This window comes from Labrus bergylta, chromosome 4 (genome assembly GCF_963930695.1).
Source record: "Labrus bergylta chromosome 4, fLabBer1.1, whole genome shotgun sequence".
In the NCBI taxonomy this organism is placed as follows: domain Eukaryota; kingdom Metazoa; phylum Chordata; class Actinopteri; order Labriformes; family Labridae; genus Labrus; species Labrus bergylta.
The window spans coordinates 3,298,410-3,315,072 of NC_089198.1; the positions used below are offsets into that span (position 1 = coordinate 3,298,410).

A 16,663-nucleotide genomic window follows, 5' to 3' on the forward strand; every position below is an offset into this window, starting at 1 on the left:
TTAGTGTCAACACAAACGTTCCGTACCCACGTACTGAGCCCAAGTTTTAAAATCAGTTATGATTTGAAAACCGTCCAGTGTGTAGCCGGCCTTAAGGGTCTGTGCATGAACATGAACTTAGGGACTACTTTATGGTCTCTATTTGAAAATCTGACCTGCCTGCAAACAGGAGCGAGCAGGATCATGACTGTCTGTGTGCTGCTGCTGCAGAACACATTTCCACATGTGGGACAGTAACAAATAATCTGAATTTAAGCGGGAATCCTTACATTTTGCCACCATGGAGCAACTCCTTGTAGCAGGGAGCTCTGAAACACGGCCTTGCATTTTCTCTGGTTTTCTGAAAGTCAGAACCTAAATAGAGCTGTACACACACACACACACACACACACACACACACACTCCAGCAGCTCTACAGGAGCTATATGGTATTCAGAGAGCGTTGGGCGTGTTGTGTGTCGGGCCTGAGATGACAGCTGAAGGCCTGAGGGAGAAAACAAACGAGTCAGACCGGCTGAGCAGCCCAGAATCAGCATCAGCATCCAGACACACCAGCTTTCCTCTGCACACAGAGCAGACCACAGACACGCCAACACGGATCACTTTACAGGCTCTTTAATGTGTTTGAATCAAGAGTTCAGAGGTTGAAATAAACCCTTGACAGGAACGTCCCACTGAGGATCATGTGGACCCTAACTCTGAGACTCTGAATGGGAGATGATCTCGGTGGATTTACGGCTCGTTGTCAGCTCTGGGGTGAGCTGAAAGAAGGATCCAGGATTCAGGAGGAGTCAGGATTTCTCTGCAGGGGTGCTGCACAGTTCTCTGGATTACATGTTGAGTTTATTTGGAGGGATTTGAACATGGTGGACCTGACATGACCAACAGATTTTTTTCCCGCCATTTCTTCCTGAGACAAACTCTCCGGTCATGACACGGAGTCTGCAGGTGATGATGATGATGACGGTCCTGCTGGGCTTCACAGACTGTAAGTTAAAGCTTTTTTAAAACTTTCACACTCCAATGATTGATTGTGGAACATTTTAAATGAAGCAGGGCAAGGATACTCTGACGCCTCAGCCACTCCACAACGGGAGGTCGCTTCTTCTACGTTCCAACCCTCACCTGTGGTCATGAGCTGTGGGGGTTGGGAAGAGACCAAGGGGTAGATCTAGAACTCACTGGAGCTGTGTTGCACAGGGTGGCTGCAGTAATCTTTTAAGATTGCAAAAATCTCAAATTTTCAGAGGCTTTATAAAATTAATGTGCAAAGTATTTAAAGTACGGCTAAAACTAAATATGCAACTTGGACATGTGAAGAAAACTAACAGAAGCTTGGTGCAGAACAGCCCAGAATGGTGATTCTAACATAAGTCCCGCCTCTGACAAGGCAAATGTAGTTAAGGATTTTTAGGCGGTCAATAACACTTCAAGGGGGGGAGAGATTGAGACCACAAAATGGAGGGGGCTCATTTAGACTTCTATGTAACCGGGTTTATTTTCTTCACTGGAGGATGAATATGATTTGATTGTGTCAGCAGGTGTTTGGACGCTGGCGGCGCCCGGAGGAGTTACGATGGACTCTGTTAACATGAAACACGTCCTGAAGTGGCTCCCCCTGCAGGCTCACTGTGACACTGCAGTCCTGTACTCGGTTCAGTTCCAGGGGTAAGTCACATTTATTTACCTGATTCTGACAGCTGTCGTCATGTAGTGGCCATGAATGAGGAAAACACCAAATGTGTATCCATCCACTGCTAAAAGTATTCCCCCAGAAAATGCACCATATCCTTTGTTTGATCGTCGGCCTAGTTTTTGCGGCGAGTGCAGGCCCCCCGTCTCCCTTTTCTCGGACGGTTCAACATGTTGAATCTGCGTCCTCTTCAGTTTGTGAGAGGAATCATTCTGATTGGCTGTTCAGCACGAGAAGAAGAACGGAAGTGACGAAAGCACGTAAACGACCACAATCAAGAGGTGACTTTTCATCGGACGTTAGTCTCGATTAGAAGCACCTTTATTACGAGGGGTGAGCGACAGCAATGAGAAAAATATCTTCTCGTATCACAACGTTTTTTTTTTATCCGCGTTCTTCTCTGACCTCATCCACTTCTGCTTTCCCCCTTTTTGGAATGACGATTACAGACTACCGCTCCCTGCTGGCAGGGAGAGTTACTTCCTCTCACTCGTGCAGAACGTACGTGGTGGTTGGCCGTCGGCTGTAGTCTTTGTGGTGTGTTCAGGTGCAACTCTTTGGCCAAGACAAAAGGCGACGTGAGGCGACCTTTTGATCCCATAAGTTATTTGCCGTCTGCTTGGTGTGTCCGGGCCTTTAGAGAGCAGCTGTTTAAGAAAATTACTGATCCTCCTTCTGGACAAAAGGTGACTGTTGGTGACAGTGGCATTAATTACACAACAAGAAATAATCCCAGTGGTCCAATTGTCACTTGACTTGACTTCTCACTTATTTGAAAAGTTATCCCACTACAAACAAGAGTATCACTTTAAAGGCTTTATATGCGATTTATTGATCCAGTAGATCCTTGAGCACCAGCATGAAACCAAAACAACTCACGCTGCATTGTTGTGTTAGCATGCTAATGCTAGCGATCTTTATTATGCTGGTATCTTCACACTGCATGTAAATTTACCTGAAATGAGCGTGATCTAGAAACACAGTTAAGCAGTGAGTACAGTATGTTATTCTTCTTTTCTCTAGTCCTTCAATCAAACAACTTTTATACACGAGGGGAGGAGTCGGCCGGCCGTCCTGGCGATGTAAACAAACTGAAGATAGGACTCTGAAAACTCTGAAAACATCACAGACAGTGGGACTCGGGTGTTACACCCATTGTAGACAGTCATGACTCACAGAGTTATTTTCAGAGGATATACTTGATTTCTATTATATTTAAGTGTGAAAAATCACATATAAAGACTTAAGTGTTGCAGGAAGAAACAGTTTGTGTGTGCGGTTGAGGTCAGGTGCACTAAGAAAACATTAGTGTTTGTAGTGAAGAGGAGCCTCAGGTGCAGGCCGACAGTGCAGGTGAGTAACAGGTTAAAATATGCACATAAACAACACCTGCCTGTTAATCGTCCCCACTGTAAACGCATTCTATTCCTGTGCCCTAATGACACAGAAAAAAAGCGACACACCTGTGTTAATGACTTTAATGGACAGGTGTGTCCGAGCTGGGCTTTAGTTTTCACCACTGCAGCATCAGACTGCGTCAGAGAAGGACTTTTAATTAACTCTGGGGAACATTCCTGCGGCTGTCTTTGAAGTCATAAAGCGAGTAATGAATGTTGAGATCCGGTTCCAAGTCTTAAAAACTAGTAGCACGCCTCCACTGCAGGTATGCACACCTGTCAGGTTGATTCACCGCTCTGAATCTGAAATATCTCAACAAGCAGGCGAAAGGAGTACTTCATGTTCGCCTCAGGATGAACTTTAGTAACTCTGCTAATCCATCAGGTCGGAAGGTGTCCAATACTTTGATTTAAGAATCAATAAATGTTATCTGGAGACACTTTACAAAAGAGCATATGAGATAATATGCAGGAAGGATTTCTCCTTGTTGTTCCTCGCGTTCCTGTTGTCCACACTTCCTCGCCGCTGAGGTGGAGGTCGGAGCGGGCCGTGCATGAAGGAGGACGGCGGTGGTTGTTGGGAGGACACAGTCTGATGGTGGAGGCTGGGCGTCAGGGACATCGGGTGGTAGTAGTGCCAGATCACCTCGCTGAAGGTCGGGGAGCTCCGTCTACTCGAGAGCCCGGCCTCTGCTGCCGGGACAAAGACATCCTGGGCGGAATAAAAACCACAAGAAAGGAATATAGTTGTCGCATCAGGGTTGTGTTCTGTTTCTTGTACATTCGTTGTCCGGGTCAGGCTTCAGTGTATGCGGGATAAAAGTTTGTACGGAGAGCAGAATCAGGAAGAAGATAATCCTCCATAATCTCTACGAACAGATATCTGCGTGTAAGAGCAGCTAACAATCTGTTCTAGACAAGCAGCAACGTCTGGTGCAAAATCCTGCAGTTCCTGGAGTGTCCACTAGAGGCTGGCTGCAGAAGCACAGGAAGTCACATCCGCACCCATTCTAAAAAGCCTGTTTTTACAGCAGAGATGAACATGTTTACAGTCTGGTTCTAAAGACCAAATAGGTGTGATTAGCTCATGTCTTTATTGACACACACTGTATGTAGGCAGCTTGTTTTCTAATGACTCATCGGTTTTGATTTAATGAAGGTTAAGAGTGAATCATCAATAAGGCGTGTAGCTGATCTGACTGACTGACAGGTGGGCACGGTGTAACAGTTTGTCAGGAGGCCTAAAACCTGCCTGAGCTCCAGCTCTCAGCCTGTCGTTATAGGTCGACATTTCCAGCATGACGATCCCCTTCAGTAACCAACAGATGGTCACAGACACTTTGTTGATTTACAGCGTTTTGGTGCAAACCAAAATTAAAGGTGGTGTGAAAAACTTTTGCAAAGCTTGAAAAACATTTACAGTCGGTTGAACACTTTTACGATCCCCAAACAAATGTACACATGACGGATCCTTGCAAGAAAGGGAATGTACCAAATGTTGGAAGTGATTGAGTGATCAGTGAAATAGTTAAGTTTGGGGTAAAGACTTGTGCAAAATGTGTTGATGGTGATTGAATGATGTTTTTTTCCGTTTCGTGGAACCCACCTGAGACAGTTGACGCACCGTCTTTCCATCAAAGTTTATCCACCGTGTTTACTGGTACCTGATTGGTCAATACGACTCTGACCACGGCTCAGACTAAACCTTCCACTGGATGATGTGACTAATTAGAAATGAAAACATGCTTCAGTAGCTTTAAGGGCTTCTGTGTGTGTTGTGGAGGTATGCAGGGTGTGGTTCCTGAGGCTCACACTGATGTCTCATGGCTTTAGTTTGAGCTTACACAACATGTGTCATGATATAATATCACACAACAACTGAAGCAGACAAACAAAGACAGGATGATTCTAAAGCGCTGTGTTTTGTTTGTCCATCAGGGAGTTTGAGCTGACGGTGCTGAACGGCAGCTGGGTGGATGCTCCCGAGTGCCAGCAGACTCCTCACACTCACTGCGACCTGACGTACGACCTCGGCTCGGACTCAGACTACAACCTCCGAGTCAAAGCGGCATGCGGGTCCAAGCTTTCCTCCTGGAACAGACTCGACCGTTCTTTCAACCGCAGAGACAGTAAGAGCCAATCAGGAGCAGGTTTTCATCCCACAGCAGCTCATCATATATATTCTAAAATACTGATATAAAGTTGTTTAATTGAGGGACTAGAGAAAAGAAGAATAACATACTGTACTCACTGCTTAACTGTGTTTCTAGATCACGCTCATTTCAGGTAAATTTACATGCAGTGTGAAGATACCAGCATAATAAAGATCACTAGCATTAGCATGCTAACACAACAATGCAGCGCAAGTTGTTTTGGTTTCATGCTGGTGCTCAAGGGCGACATCTGCTGGATCAAAAAAATCACATATTCTTCTTTTTTTGCTTACAGCCGTTCTAACGGTGCCGGAGATGGTGCTGACGGGGGACGGCGGCGCTCTTCAGGTGACGTTTGACAAGCTTCCTCTCACTGCTGTTGTCAAGGTGACGGTGTGGAAGAGAGACGACGAGCTGCAGGTCAGAGATCACATCTGGTCTGTTTTCTGTCTCTACTTTGATTAAACTCCTTTTACTCATTTGTATCTTTTCTTGTTTATGTTCACTTAGCTGATTCTTTTCCTCTCTTTTATTTATTATTTTAAGCAATTTAATTTTCCTCTTTTGTCCCTTCACAAATTTCTTTCTGCTCACTCTGTTCTTTTCTTTGACCTTCACTTTTACAATCCCTTCTTCTTCTTCTTTGTCTCATAGCTCAAAAACTATAGGGATATGTTGCCAGATTTAAAAAAAACATTTTCACCTGTAATAAATGTTCTCTCTCTACGGAAGAGGATTAGGGCCACACATTCAAAAAATACAAAATAGAGCACAGTGACTATCCACCGGAGTTGGTCCTTACAGGTAGCGTAGTTCTGAGTTTAAAGTCAGAATTCTGAGAATAAAGTCAGAACTCTATTATTATTTTTTATGTGTGGCCCTAATCCTCTTCCGTATCTCTCTCTCAGGCTGATGTGTACACGATGGACTCTGAGCAGAAGGTGCTGAACGTCCCCGCCCTGCAGGAGGGAGTGGAGTACTGCGTGAGAGCTCACACAGCCCTGAACACACAGCTCTACAGCAGCAGCAGCGACACACAGTGTGTGTCCATCACAGGTACATGTGACAGTCGAACGCAAAGACATGTTCGACTTTATTCTCCTCTTTTGACCTTTAGTGTTAGTTTTTCTTTCTTTAATAAATGTGCTCTCTCCCTAAAACCACTGATTTCACCTTGTTTCTGATTGAAGGAAAAGCTTCCCTTTGCATCATCATTTGTACTCCATCCCTAAAATCAATCTCATGCTCAATGATTTCCCCTTAAAATCTATTTTTTTATCCATGTTTCTAATTGCAGGACAAGTTCCCCATTCCAAATTTGTTCAGATGTTCTAAAATGACCTGAACTATTTCAGTTTCTCTCCACTTGTAAGGTGTACAAACGTCACAAATCCACACTAATAATCCATTCTCACTGTCCGAAACACAAAATACTTTTTCATCAGCCAATTTGATTGTATGTGGAGGAAAAAAATAAATAAAATGTATTTTTCAAACACAACAAACGCTCCTTTTGTCACAGAAATGGGCCTGTTTCCACTTGAGGCTCTTATGTTTAGGACTTGCGTCACATAGTTCACGGAGTTCATGATATACAGTATAGTGAATACCACCATCTCAAAACAAGGAGAGTAGTTCTTCTTTGTTGGGAAGGAAGGGGTAAAGTGAAAGGCCCGCCTCCTGATTGATTTGATTGGCTGCCGGTGCCAGGTGTCACATTGACGTGCTGTGCGACTCTGTGCCTCGTGCTGAAAAAAAAATCAGAATATTTTAACTTTTATGCGAGTCTAAAAACCGCCAGCACAAGAAAGGAGCGCATGCCAGGCTGCTGGCGACGCGTCTCATTGTGATTGGCCCCTAAAGCCTAAATCTTCCCATAGCATACGCTGTTGATGTAGCACTGTACCAACGCAGCCTGGCGTGCCCCTCCTCCTAAATGTAACTACGCGTCGAAGTGATGTTGACTGTAAGCCCTGTGATTGGTCTACATCTTCCTCTCCTGGCGTGCACCACAAGTAGAACATCGGGATACATTGTCTAACAGATTTAAAAGAACACGGTGGGCTGGTTTAAAAAGAAAGGACAGTGTAAGAATAAACTCTCTCTGTGATTCACCTGCAGGGCCGGACGCTGCGTGGAAGAGGCCGACCACTGTGGCGGTGACGGTCATCATAATGGCGGGCCTCCTGTTCGCCGTGTTCTGGTCCATCGTTCACTGCCGTGCAGACGCCTGTCAATCATACTTCCATAAAGACCCACTGCCCCAATCACTGGTCAGTCTACTCATTGGTATCTAGCAAGGAGCACGTCACAACAATTAGATATCAGGTCATGTGAATGTTGAGACGGATTAATGTATGGTGAGATAATGATCATGGTGGAAGGGGATGTCATCAGTCAGGCTGGTCTGGGAGGACGGACTGAGGGCCAGGCAGAGGGGGACTCAGGATTCAGGGTCTACCTGAGCTGACCTCGGCCCAGACTGTGCCAAGAATTAGACAAACAAGATGAAGGGACAAGGAAGGAGGGTGGATGTATGAGAAGTGATGGAAGGGTCAAAGAACAGAGTTGAGTGGGATGTCTATAAGTGTTAGCAAGGCCGCACATAAGGGGGAAAAAAGGGGAAAGCTTTCTGGGGCCCAGCCGTAAGAGGGGCCATGATGGTTAGCAAAAACATAATCCATCCTAAATTGAAGCAATGATAACACAGATGGCAGAAAATAAAGGAAGCTTGGTCTTTTGACTCCAATGACGCTACAGATCCAATACGCATGCACTGATATGATTAAATGGCACCTGCAGAGGGACCATTCACTCTGCCTTTCAGGGGCCAAGACACTTTCTTTGGGCGGGCCTCAGTATAATTGGGCATATAAAGGTATTTCGCAAATAAAACAAACTGTTCTAGAAGTTTGTTTACATGGGCTTGAGTATCCCAGTAATGAGCCTGATCCTGGTTCTGATCATAGTCAGAATATGGTGTTTACATGCACAAAGAGAAATCTGCTCATTCATACCTCTGTTCACAGCTTTTTGAGGGCTGTGATTTGCCTGTTACCCTGAATAAACAACGATATCCTCAAATTACAAACAGATCTATTGTAAGGTCAAAAGTTTCATTTTTAACGTGAATAAAAACTATACTTTCTCTCTTGCAGAGATCCGATTGGGACATTCAAATCCCGCTGAGCCCTGAAGAGGCGGAGCTTTGTGAGAAGATCAAGGTGATGCCAGGCGTCGACTGTTAGCTCTGAAACTTCACAACGAATATGGAGGACCAAAGAACTGAACTTCCATTTTCTTACGGATTCCAGGAGTATGTTAATGTTTGGAGGAGGTGCTTTTGAGCCCAGAGCTCCGAGGAGATTTGGTCTTTTAAACCAGATGGGACCAAAAAGAAACAGCATCAGAATATGGACGGATAACCGTGCAATGAAAAGTTAAAGGGAACTTTTTCATGTGGCTGAAGGAACCGATACTATTTTCAAAAAAGAGGTGGGAAAAAAAGGAAGTCAGGTGATGTGATTATAACAACGGTGAGTCCATGAAGGGACGAGGCCGAAGAAGTTTTAAAAACCTGACAAACAGTCAGCTAAAAACGAGCTAAAAAGCCAGGTATGGCTATCACTGACGCAGATAGCTACCTGGTACCCAAACTGCTTTTGTACCAGCTCTATGGGGACAGACTCACTGCAGGAGACAGCCTCTAGTGGACACTGGAGGAACTGTGCTGTTTGGTTTCATTGATAAGAATAATTGAGTATCATCTGCGTAACGGTGAACATTTTGTTAGTGTTTCATCATATTACCTCAAAGAAGCTTTACTGGGTGAAAAAGCAAAGCTGGATATTTTTACATGGAACTCTATGGGAATTGACTCACTGCAGGAGACAGCCTCTAGTGGACACAACAGGAACTGCAGCATGTACTGCAGTACTTTTTGTACGGGCTTCATTTGTCAACACCAGCAACTGCCACTTGATACAAACATTTCAGAAAAGTTAACAGAAACTTTGGCTTGCTACACACTGGACAACTTTTGGCCTGAATTTGGGTCCAACTTCCCACCCCCCAAATTAATCAAGGAGGGGGGTGGGGGGGTGACCTGAGGCTTGTTGCAACCAATTATTTGTGCAAAAGTGTGTTGTGTATGTACAATTATTTTACTACTCCTGATTGACTCATAGCCTCCCTGACCTCAGCTGCCATGATCCTGATGAGAGATTGCTGAATCACACCCATCCTGCACTCACTACACTGCAGGCTTCCCGTATCACACATCTGTAATGGCAACGCCCCTCCATACCTTAAGGAACTGCTCACCCCACAAACACCAAGAGCTCTGCTCAATGGGGGACAGAGCCTTCTACTCTGCTGCCCCACGACTATGAAATGCTCTCCCTGACCACCAGAGGGCCCCACAGACTGTGGACTAAAACCCTTTTCTTTTTTTATGCCATCGTCTGGGTCGGTCCATATCTGTGCTCCTCTGCATACAATGTTCGAGCCTTTGTTTGTTTCCTGGAATGAGATGTTTTGTGTCGTGTGTATGCAGAGGATGGCACATTGGAATAAGCTCACATAATCTGCGGTTTATACCGTGCATCAGACATGTTGGACATACATACATTATGATAAATGTTGCACTCAGTGTGAAAAGAAGAAAAGGGTCAGTAGGAGAACTGACTCCAGAACATGATAGGACACATTTAACTTGATTTCTTGCAGAATCCGTACTTTTTTTAGATAGCTAGGACAAAGTATTGCACCATTTAATATTGCAGTAATTTACATGATATTCAAACAAGGATCTGAATAACGTTCTGAGAGCGGGAGGAAATGTCTAAGTTATAGGGTGCATAAACTTTTATAGAGGTTGTTGTTTTGATATCAGAGTAATAATTTCCTGTCACCTGAGAGACTTCGACATTTTACTGAAAACGCTTCCTTGATGAAAAAACTGTGAGCATGTTGTGTCTGTTGCCTTCATGCTTTAGCGTCATGTCATCACCGTTCATGTTTATTATTTTTTTACACAAATCCCCTCGATGTGAGAGTTAACCTGTGTGTGTGTAGGTCACACTTTATAAATATGTCCAGTGTTATTAAATGTAAAAAGTATTAATACCAAAAGCTGTTTCAACAGTTTTCATTCAACTACATGAGAATCATCTCATTATAAACTCCTCAAAAAAAAGTTTGGAAACGTTATTTCGGTCACTTATTTTGCTCCTGTTATAATACCAATTGGTGTTGTATTATATATCATTGGAAAGCCTGATTAGTCACCTTTACAACGAGGTATGACTTGTAACTTGTAAGCATCCCCCCCATAAGGCCGTTTTGGACTCCCCTCAGTTTGCCAGATATGAGAGCAGTTATCAGGTCAACAGATGTTGCAGTGATGGAAGCGGGCAAGAGAAGTGGTTCAGATAGAAGTGATTGTACCCGACCTAAAAAGCCTCTGCATGTTTCTAATAAGCTCCACGAGCAGAAAACAAGGATTTATTTACAATCTGAAGAATAACTTACATCCCAAAACAAGCTTCTTCCACAAAACAGAAAAGAAGCCAATCTAATCTTAAATTAAAGTCAAAACTAACAAACAAAATACAACGAGAACAGGAAGGCCTCAATCAAAAACACAGAAGGAGTACCACCATGCTGGAAATGCTGTCTCAGTCTAACTTTCAGTCAACCTAACGACAGGCTGAGAGCTGGAGCTGAGGCGGGTTTTAAACCTCCTGACAAACCGTTACACCGCGCCCACCTGTCAATCAGGTCAGCTACACGCCTTATTGTGAATAACTCTTATCCTTCATCAAATCAAAACGGAGCAAAATAAAATAATATATTTTGTACATAGTTATTGTAATTCTATTAAGTGTGGCAAAAGCTCAAAGGTTTAACTAGCTTATAAAGCAAGCCAGGAGAGTATATTAAATAACAATATTTACCTGAGGCTCATTCTGTGTTCGTCATTCTCTCAATGAAGAAAAAAGGAGCTCTGTGCCACCTTTAGGTGATTAAATATCAGCCATGAAAAAAACAACCTTAGCCTATACTTCTAGCGTCCATGTTAACTGTTTTTTTCCCCATCAAGAGGACTCCAATATTGCTACTTAAAAGATAAGTTACGATGATTAAAAATCATTACAAATATTATTTAGTACATTTAAAGATGTCTACGTTCACTTAGTGGCATAATGATACAGAATTAACACCTTATTTATCATTAAATGTATTTTTCTTCTTGAGAGCTGAAAATATTCACATCTATATTAATAAATGAAACATCTGCTGGATAAAACAGTTGATTTAATCTTTATCTCTGATTACTTTTTGCTGTTTCTTACTGTAACAACAACTATATCTGTTTCGGTTCATGAAAAAAACAATGATGAGGACCCAAGTGCAGAACTAAAGAAAACTATTTATTTTAAAGGAAAAGGCAAAACAAACTTACTATCATAAAATGTCTAAACTGAAGAATCCACAAAAGGTCTTAAGTCACGAGGAATCACCGGGAACAGGGAAAGACTGACGACTGACACTTGAGGGCAATCATAACTGGAGAGAACTAACACACAGAGGCAGGAACAAAGACAAGACAAGAAACACTGGGACAAGAACTACAGTATAAATCAGAACACTAATGACACAGAGAACTGAAGAATGTAACAACAATAAAACACACTAGAACATAGAGGGACACAAGGATATGAAATTGCAAAATAACACAGGAAACAATAAAGACTTAACTAGGAACCACACAAGGGAAACAAACACCAGGGAAGAATGACACAAAATAAAGAAAATCTAAACTCTGAAATGATACAAAATATAAAACCAAATCATGACAATATCCTGTATGTATATTGCACTAACATATTTTTGCACGATATACCAGATAAACAAATACCCTACCCATCATAGCCTCTGCCTTAAAGAAATAGTTTACATGCTAAATTAATTACACCTTTTGGGCACTTTGTAAATCAAAGTTAAACGCATAGTATGTAAATTCTGCAGTCAGGTGGCTCTCAATCAAAACATTAACCAAAGCTCATGTTGAGGCTGGTGGAGAATCATGGGAGTGATTCTCTCTGAGAGACGGCCGACTGTACTCCTAAGCCATAGTCGCCCCACACCCAAATACAGACAGGATTGATTGATGGTTCTTCCTCATTAAAATTATGAGCAGTAGTAGCGTAGCTCGCGGCGCTGCTTCTAAAATTAATCAGAAATCAACATCAGAAATAGAAACGTGGGAGACGCTGATGCTACAACACCAGTTACAAACATTGATGACGAGTCCCGACAAACAGGTAAATTAACTTTATTTTACATTTAAATGTTTGCGTTAATACGACTCATTTGTGCCTCTAATAAGAGCTGTAATGTTACACAATGTTTAAACTGTACTGTTATTCCAATTGAAACTGTTTTTGACGAGGAGAAATTGTGATATAAGCTAAACTATAACGACCGTACTGGGTTATACTGAGAGATGTTCCTAATTTGTCTATTCAGTGAGTAACCCAGAACTTCCACCAGATATGTGTGCAGAGCGAGCTGTAGTTCTAGATTACTGTACACTCTTGACAGCGCGAGATAATACGATGTATGTGGTATGAATCTGTATCAAACCCTTACAAATACATCAACAAACACACATACGGTCATTGTTCTGAACCGTCAGGGAGGAGTGCTTTATTCTGAAAATAAACTGGATGTTTTATGTTGTTTCGGTGTCTGACTTCCTGTCCTGCTTGATCGTTTCTGTGGTAAATTGATGCGCCGTGCTCCGGCATTGGTCAGAAATAGAAGCATTGCGTATCTGCTATGGAGGACGCAGCAGGGCCAGCGGAGAACCGACCACGCAGCTGGTGGAATTTAGGGGTAAGTGTGGACAAAGTATTAGGAACAGCTCTCAGTAAAACCCAGTACAGCTCATCACAGAAGAGACTCCAAAATGACCACTAGAAAGTGTGGACAAAGTATTAGGAACAGCTCTCAGTAAAACCCAGTACAGCTCATCACAGAGGAGACTCCAAAATGACCACTAGAAAAGATCCACCTATCTCTAACAGATTCTATAATAAAATGAATAAATACTCATTTTCTCAATCTGTCATTTAAATAGTTTTTTGTATTTTAAAGGTTGGCAGACTGATCAGGTATGCCAGGCTCAATCATACCATGTCTGTCCTTCAGGCGTACTGTGATGTTGAGAGAGGCCTTCGACCAGACTATCCCCCTTTTCAAGATCAGGGACAAGGAACACAGCTAGGTATATTACCTGGAGTACAGCACTACAGTACGTCCCCTCATTTGCATATTGACTCTGACTCACTACAGGGGACAGAGAGGGACTCTGCCCATTTTACTGACTACTTTACAGATAAGTAAAGATGATTAAATATCATTTTAAATATTATTTAGTACATCTAAAGTGTCCTACGTTCACTTAGTGGCATAATGATACAGAATAAACACATTATTTATCATTAAATGTATTAATATTGATAAATGAAACGTGGTGAAAAAAACATTTTATTTCAGTTGATTTAATCTTTTATCTCTTGACTACTTTTTGTTGTTTCTTACTGTAACAACGACAAATTGTATCTGTTGCACTGATATATTTTTGTGTGAGCATATTTTGTTTACATCAGTATTTTGTTGTAAATATATTTTGAGAAAAAAGGTAAACACACTGTACAACTCCCAATTTAATTTAACGCAGATCTCCGAGATCTTCCTCAGGCAAATGTGGATGAAATCAGCAAAAATCTTTTTCACCTGTTAAACAACCCAAAACAGGGCCAATAACTATAACCACCACAAGAGGGTGCCATATACCTCTGGAAGCAGAAGCTCATTAAAGATACACAAGTTCTAAAACCTCTAGACCTGGCAGAGATTTATAGAAATATCTAATTAATACACAGATATAGTTTGGGGTCTGGACAAGAGAGAGTTCTAAACTCGCAGGAAAAACAAGTCTATAATCAGGGCTCTGCAAAAACAGCTTGGTGATAGTCTGTGTGAGAGAAAAATACAAAAGAGAAAAAGGAAGTGAGAGAAGACTATAAATACATTCTGAGACACACAAAAAATTGGACAGCTCTATGATCTGGTAAAGAAAATTGTTTTTATTAAGTGTTAATTCAAATGTTTTTTTGGCAGGTGAAACAGCATCAAATGTAAACTGGTTGGCATAGCAACAAATGGTTCAAATCATTTATTTTGTCAAGATTACACTTTGTTGTAATGTAATAAAAAAACATGCAAGATACAATTCAGATAATTCAGGTCTTAAAGCTTTTATATTAGCAATCAAGTATCTCCTTTTTTTCTTTTTCTTTTTAGAGCAACACAATGAATCACACCCAACACAATCATTATACAATTCAACACAGTCTTCATTTATAAAACAACAACAATAGTTTAAAAGGTTAAGAGCTGCAGAGAAGTCGATGAGTCACTGTTTTTGATAGTTTTATCATCACTAGTGACACTTAAACATCTGTTGATTAATTCAAAAGCTAAATAATACTGATACTAAATTTGCTTACTAAAAGGCTTGTGTGAAACAAAGAGAACTTTGCAGAGGCGTAACATACAAAACAAAAGTATTTACAGTCACATTTTAAAAAAAAATGAGTACAATAAATCAGAGATGCACAAATAAAGGCTGGTATTCCTGTTTCAATTCCACCCTGATGCCTCTTGTAAGTTACATAGACCTTCACTATGGGAGGCTGCAGATTGAGTGCATGTTTTATTCCTACTGCTCTGTGATGGCTGCAGGTTTTTAATTAATCAAAGAAAATGGTCCTAGAAGTCATATAACAATGTTCACACATTTGCACAATGTACTGGCAATAAACAATATGCCTACACGTCATAGCCTCTGCCTCAAAAATAGTTGACATGCAAAATTAATTACTGACTTATTGTAAAATGTTGAAGCACTACCTTATTGGCACGATCTATACGTTGAATTGAGGAATGATCATTATCTCGTCACATGGAAGTAAGTCTCACTTCCTGTCAGAATTCTTGTCAGTATCACAGTCACTGTCTTGGCTGTTGTCAGTATCACTATTTCCCTCATTTTAGTCTTGGTCTCTTCTGGTGTTTGTCTCTGTGGCAGGTGTCAGTGTTAGTCCTGTCTTGGTTTCGAACTAATTTATCCACGGTAAGAGCTTTTCCTCTTATGTCCGTCAGGGCCTGAACTCGTTTTGTCCAGCCTGGTTTGGCCTCAGATTTCTCTCCTTCAATGAGCATGTCGATGAACTCTGGAGTGGAGAGAGGATTTGGCCTCAGTGCGATCTCTTTAAGTCTTGTCAAACACTGAGCAGATTCCTCTATCAGTTTCTCCACCTCATCCTGCACATCATCATATTCAGCCTTCAGTTTTCCAATCAATGCCTCAACAGGTGACTTGGCCTCTTTTGCTACGACAAACTTCTCTTTCAGCTCTGTCACCGTTCGTTTTTCTTTAACTTCTTTATACTCCCATCTGTACTTCTGAATAAAATGAATATTCCAGGCACATTTACCTGGACACACAGTACAGTATCCATTTGGTCCCATTGCACAACATTGCATTTTGTCTTCGTCATTTGGAATGCGACAATTATCATGACAGGTGAAACAACACTGCTGACAGTTGTTCTGGTAAACTCCAGAACCAGAAATATCTATCTGAAAAGGTTTTTCTATAGTGACTTCAAACTCAAACTTCTCATTTCTGCTGATCTCTGCCTCATACTGCTTCAGTTGCTCACCTGTCTCTTTTATCTCCTCGAGCTTGGCTAAGCCAATTTTAACCTTTTCAACTGAATTTTCAAGCTGCTTTCTTTTCCAGAGGACCTCCTTCGTCATGGCCAAGCTTTTAGCTTGTATTTGATTCAAAGCATTAAAGAATCTCTTCATGCTTTTGGTCCCCATGTTCCAAAACATCTCATTAAAGCTTCCCTCTTCTTCATCTTCACTCATGCTGTCTGCAGCTGGTGATTTGTTGTTTGCAAACAAAGCTGAATTATTGAATTTGAAGTGAATCGGCAGCCCAGTTTTTGTTTTAGGACACGGGACGTCTGCAACCTTGATCGCCTCCAGGACAGGTGGCTGCTGACCATCAGCAAACGTCACGAGAACCCTGATGTTTTCTGCGATGTCTTTGCCAAAGATTGAGAGCACAGAATCAAACACATATTTCTGAGACGGTGTGAGTCGAGCTAAAGAGGCCGGCGCAACAAAACACACAGCATCAATTTCACTAACACCACGCTGAGAAGAGAAGAGATTCCTCAGCTGGTCTGTGATCTCTCTGTCTCTCTCTATGCCTCTGGTGTCTCCAAAGCCTGGAGTGTCAATGATGGTCACTGAGTAATCTATTTTAAAGCCTT

General features: G+C 41.9%; 2 protein-coding genes across 3 annotated transcripts in view; one reads left to right on the forward strand and one right to left on the reverse strand.

Annotated features, from left to right (window-relative positions):
- The first annotated feature begins 441 nt into the window (after positions 1-441).
- Positions 442-9,221, forward strand: crfb16 (cytokine receptor family member B16). 2 transcript variants are annotated; one of them, XM_065953507.1, is made up of 7 exons: positions 442-988; positions 1,539-1,668; positions 5,029-5,219; positions 5,539-5,663; positions 6,152-6,299; positions 7,365-7,516; positions 8,402-9,221. In XM_065953507.1, exons 1-7 carry the CDS (start codon positions 931-933, stop codon positions 8,489-8,491), a joined length of 894 nt encoding a protein of 297 aa, XP_065809579.1. In that variant the 5' UTR covers positions 442-930; the 3' UTR covers positions 8,492-9,221. The 2 variants fall into 2 exon arrangements, with proteins under 2 accessions (XP_065809579.1, XP_065809580.1); XM_065953508.1 differs by having other exon boundaries at positions 445-988; positions 1,542-1,668.
- Positions 9,222-14,381: 5,160 nt separating this feature from the next.
- LOC110001521 (uncharacterized) overlaps positions 14,382-16,663 on the reverse strand; it is an 8,429-nt gene continuing 6,147 nt past the window's right edge. The window contains exon 4 of the mRNA XM_029281945.2: positions 14,382-16,663. This exon is cut by the window's right edge and continues 573 nt beyond it. Within this exon, the coding sequence (XP_029137778.2) occupies positions 15,363-16,663 (1,301 nt within the window). The 3' untranslated portion in view covers positions 14,382-15,362.

Coding starts and splice junctions, on each gene's coding strand:
- crfb16 (XM_065953507.1), top strand. CDS start 931: ATGACACGGAGTCTGCAGGTGATGATGATGATGACGGTCCTGCTGGGC. Junction 5,220..5,538: donor TTCTTTCAACCGCAGAGACA/GTAAGAGCCAAT, acceptor TTTTGCTTACAG/CCGTTCTAACGGTGCCGGAG. Junction 5,664..6,151: donor AGAGAGACGACGAGCTGCAG/GTCAGAGATCAC, acceptor TCTCTCTCTCAG/GCTGATGTGTACACGATGGA.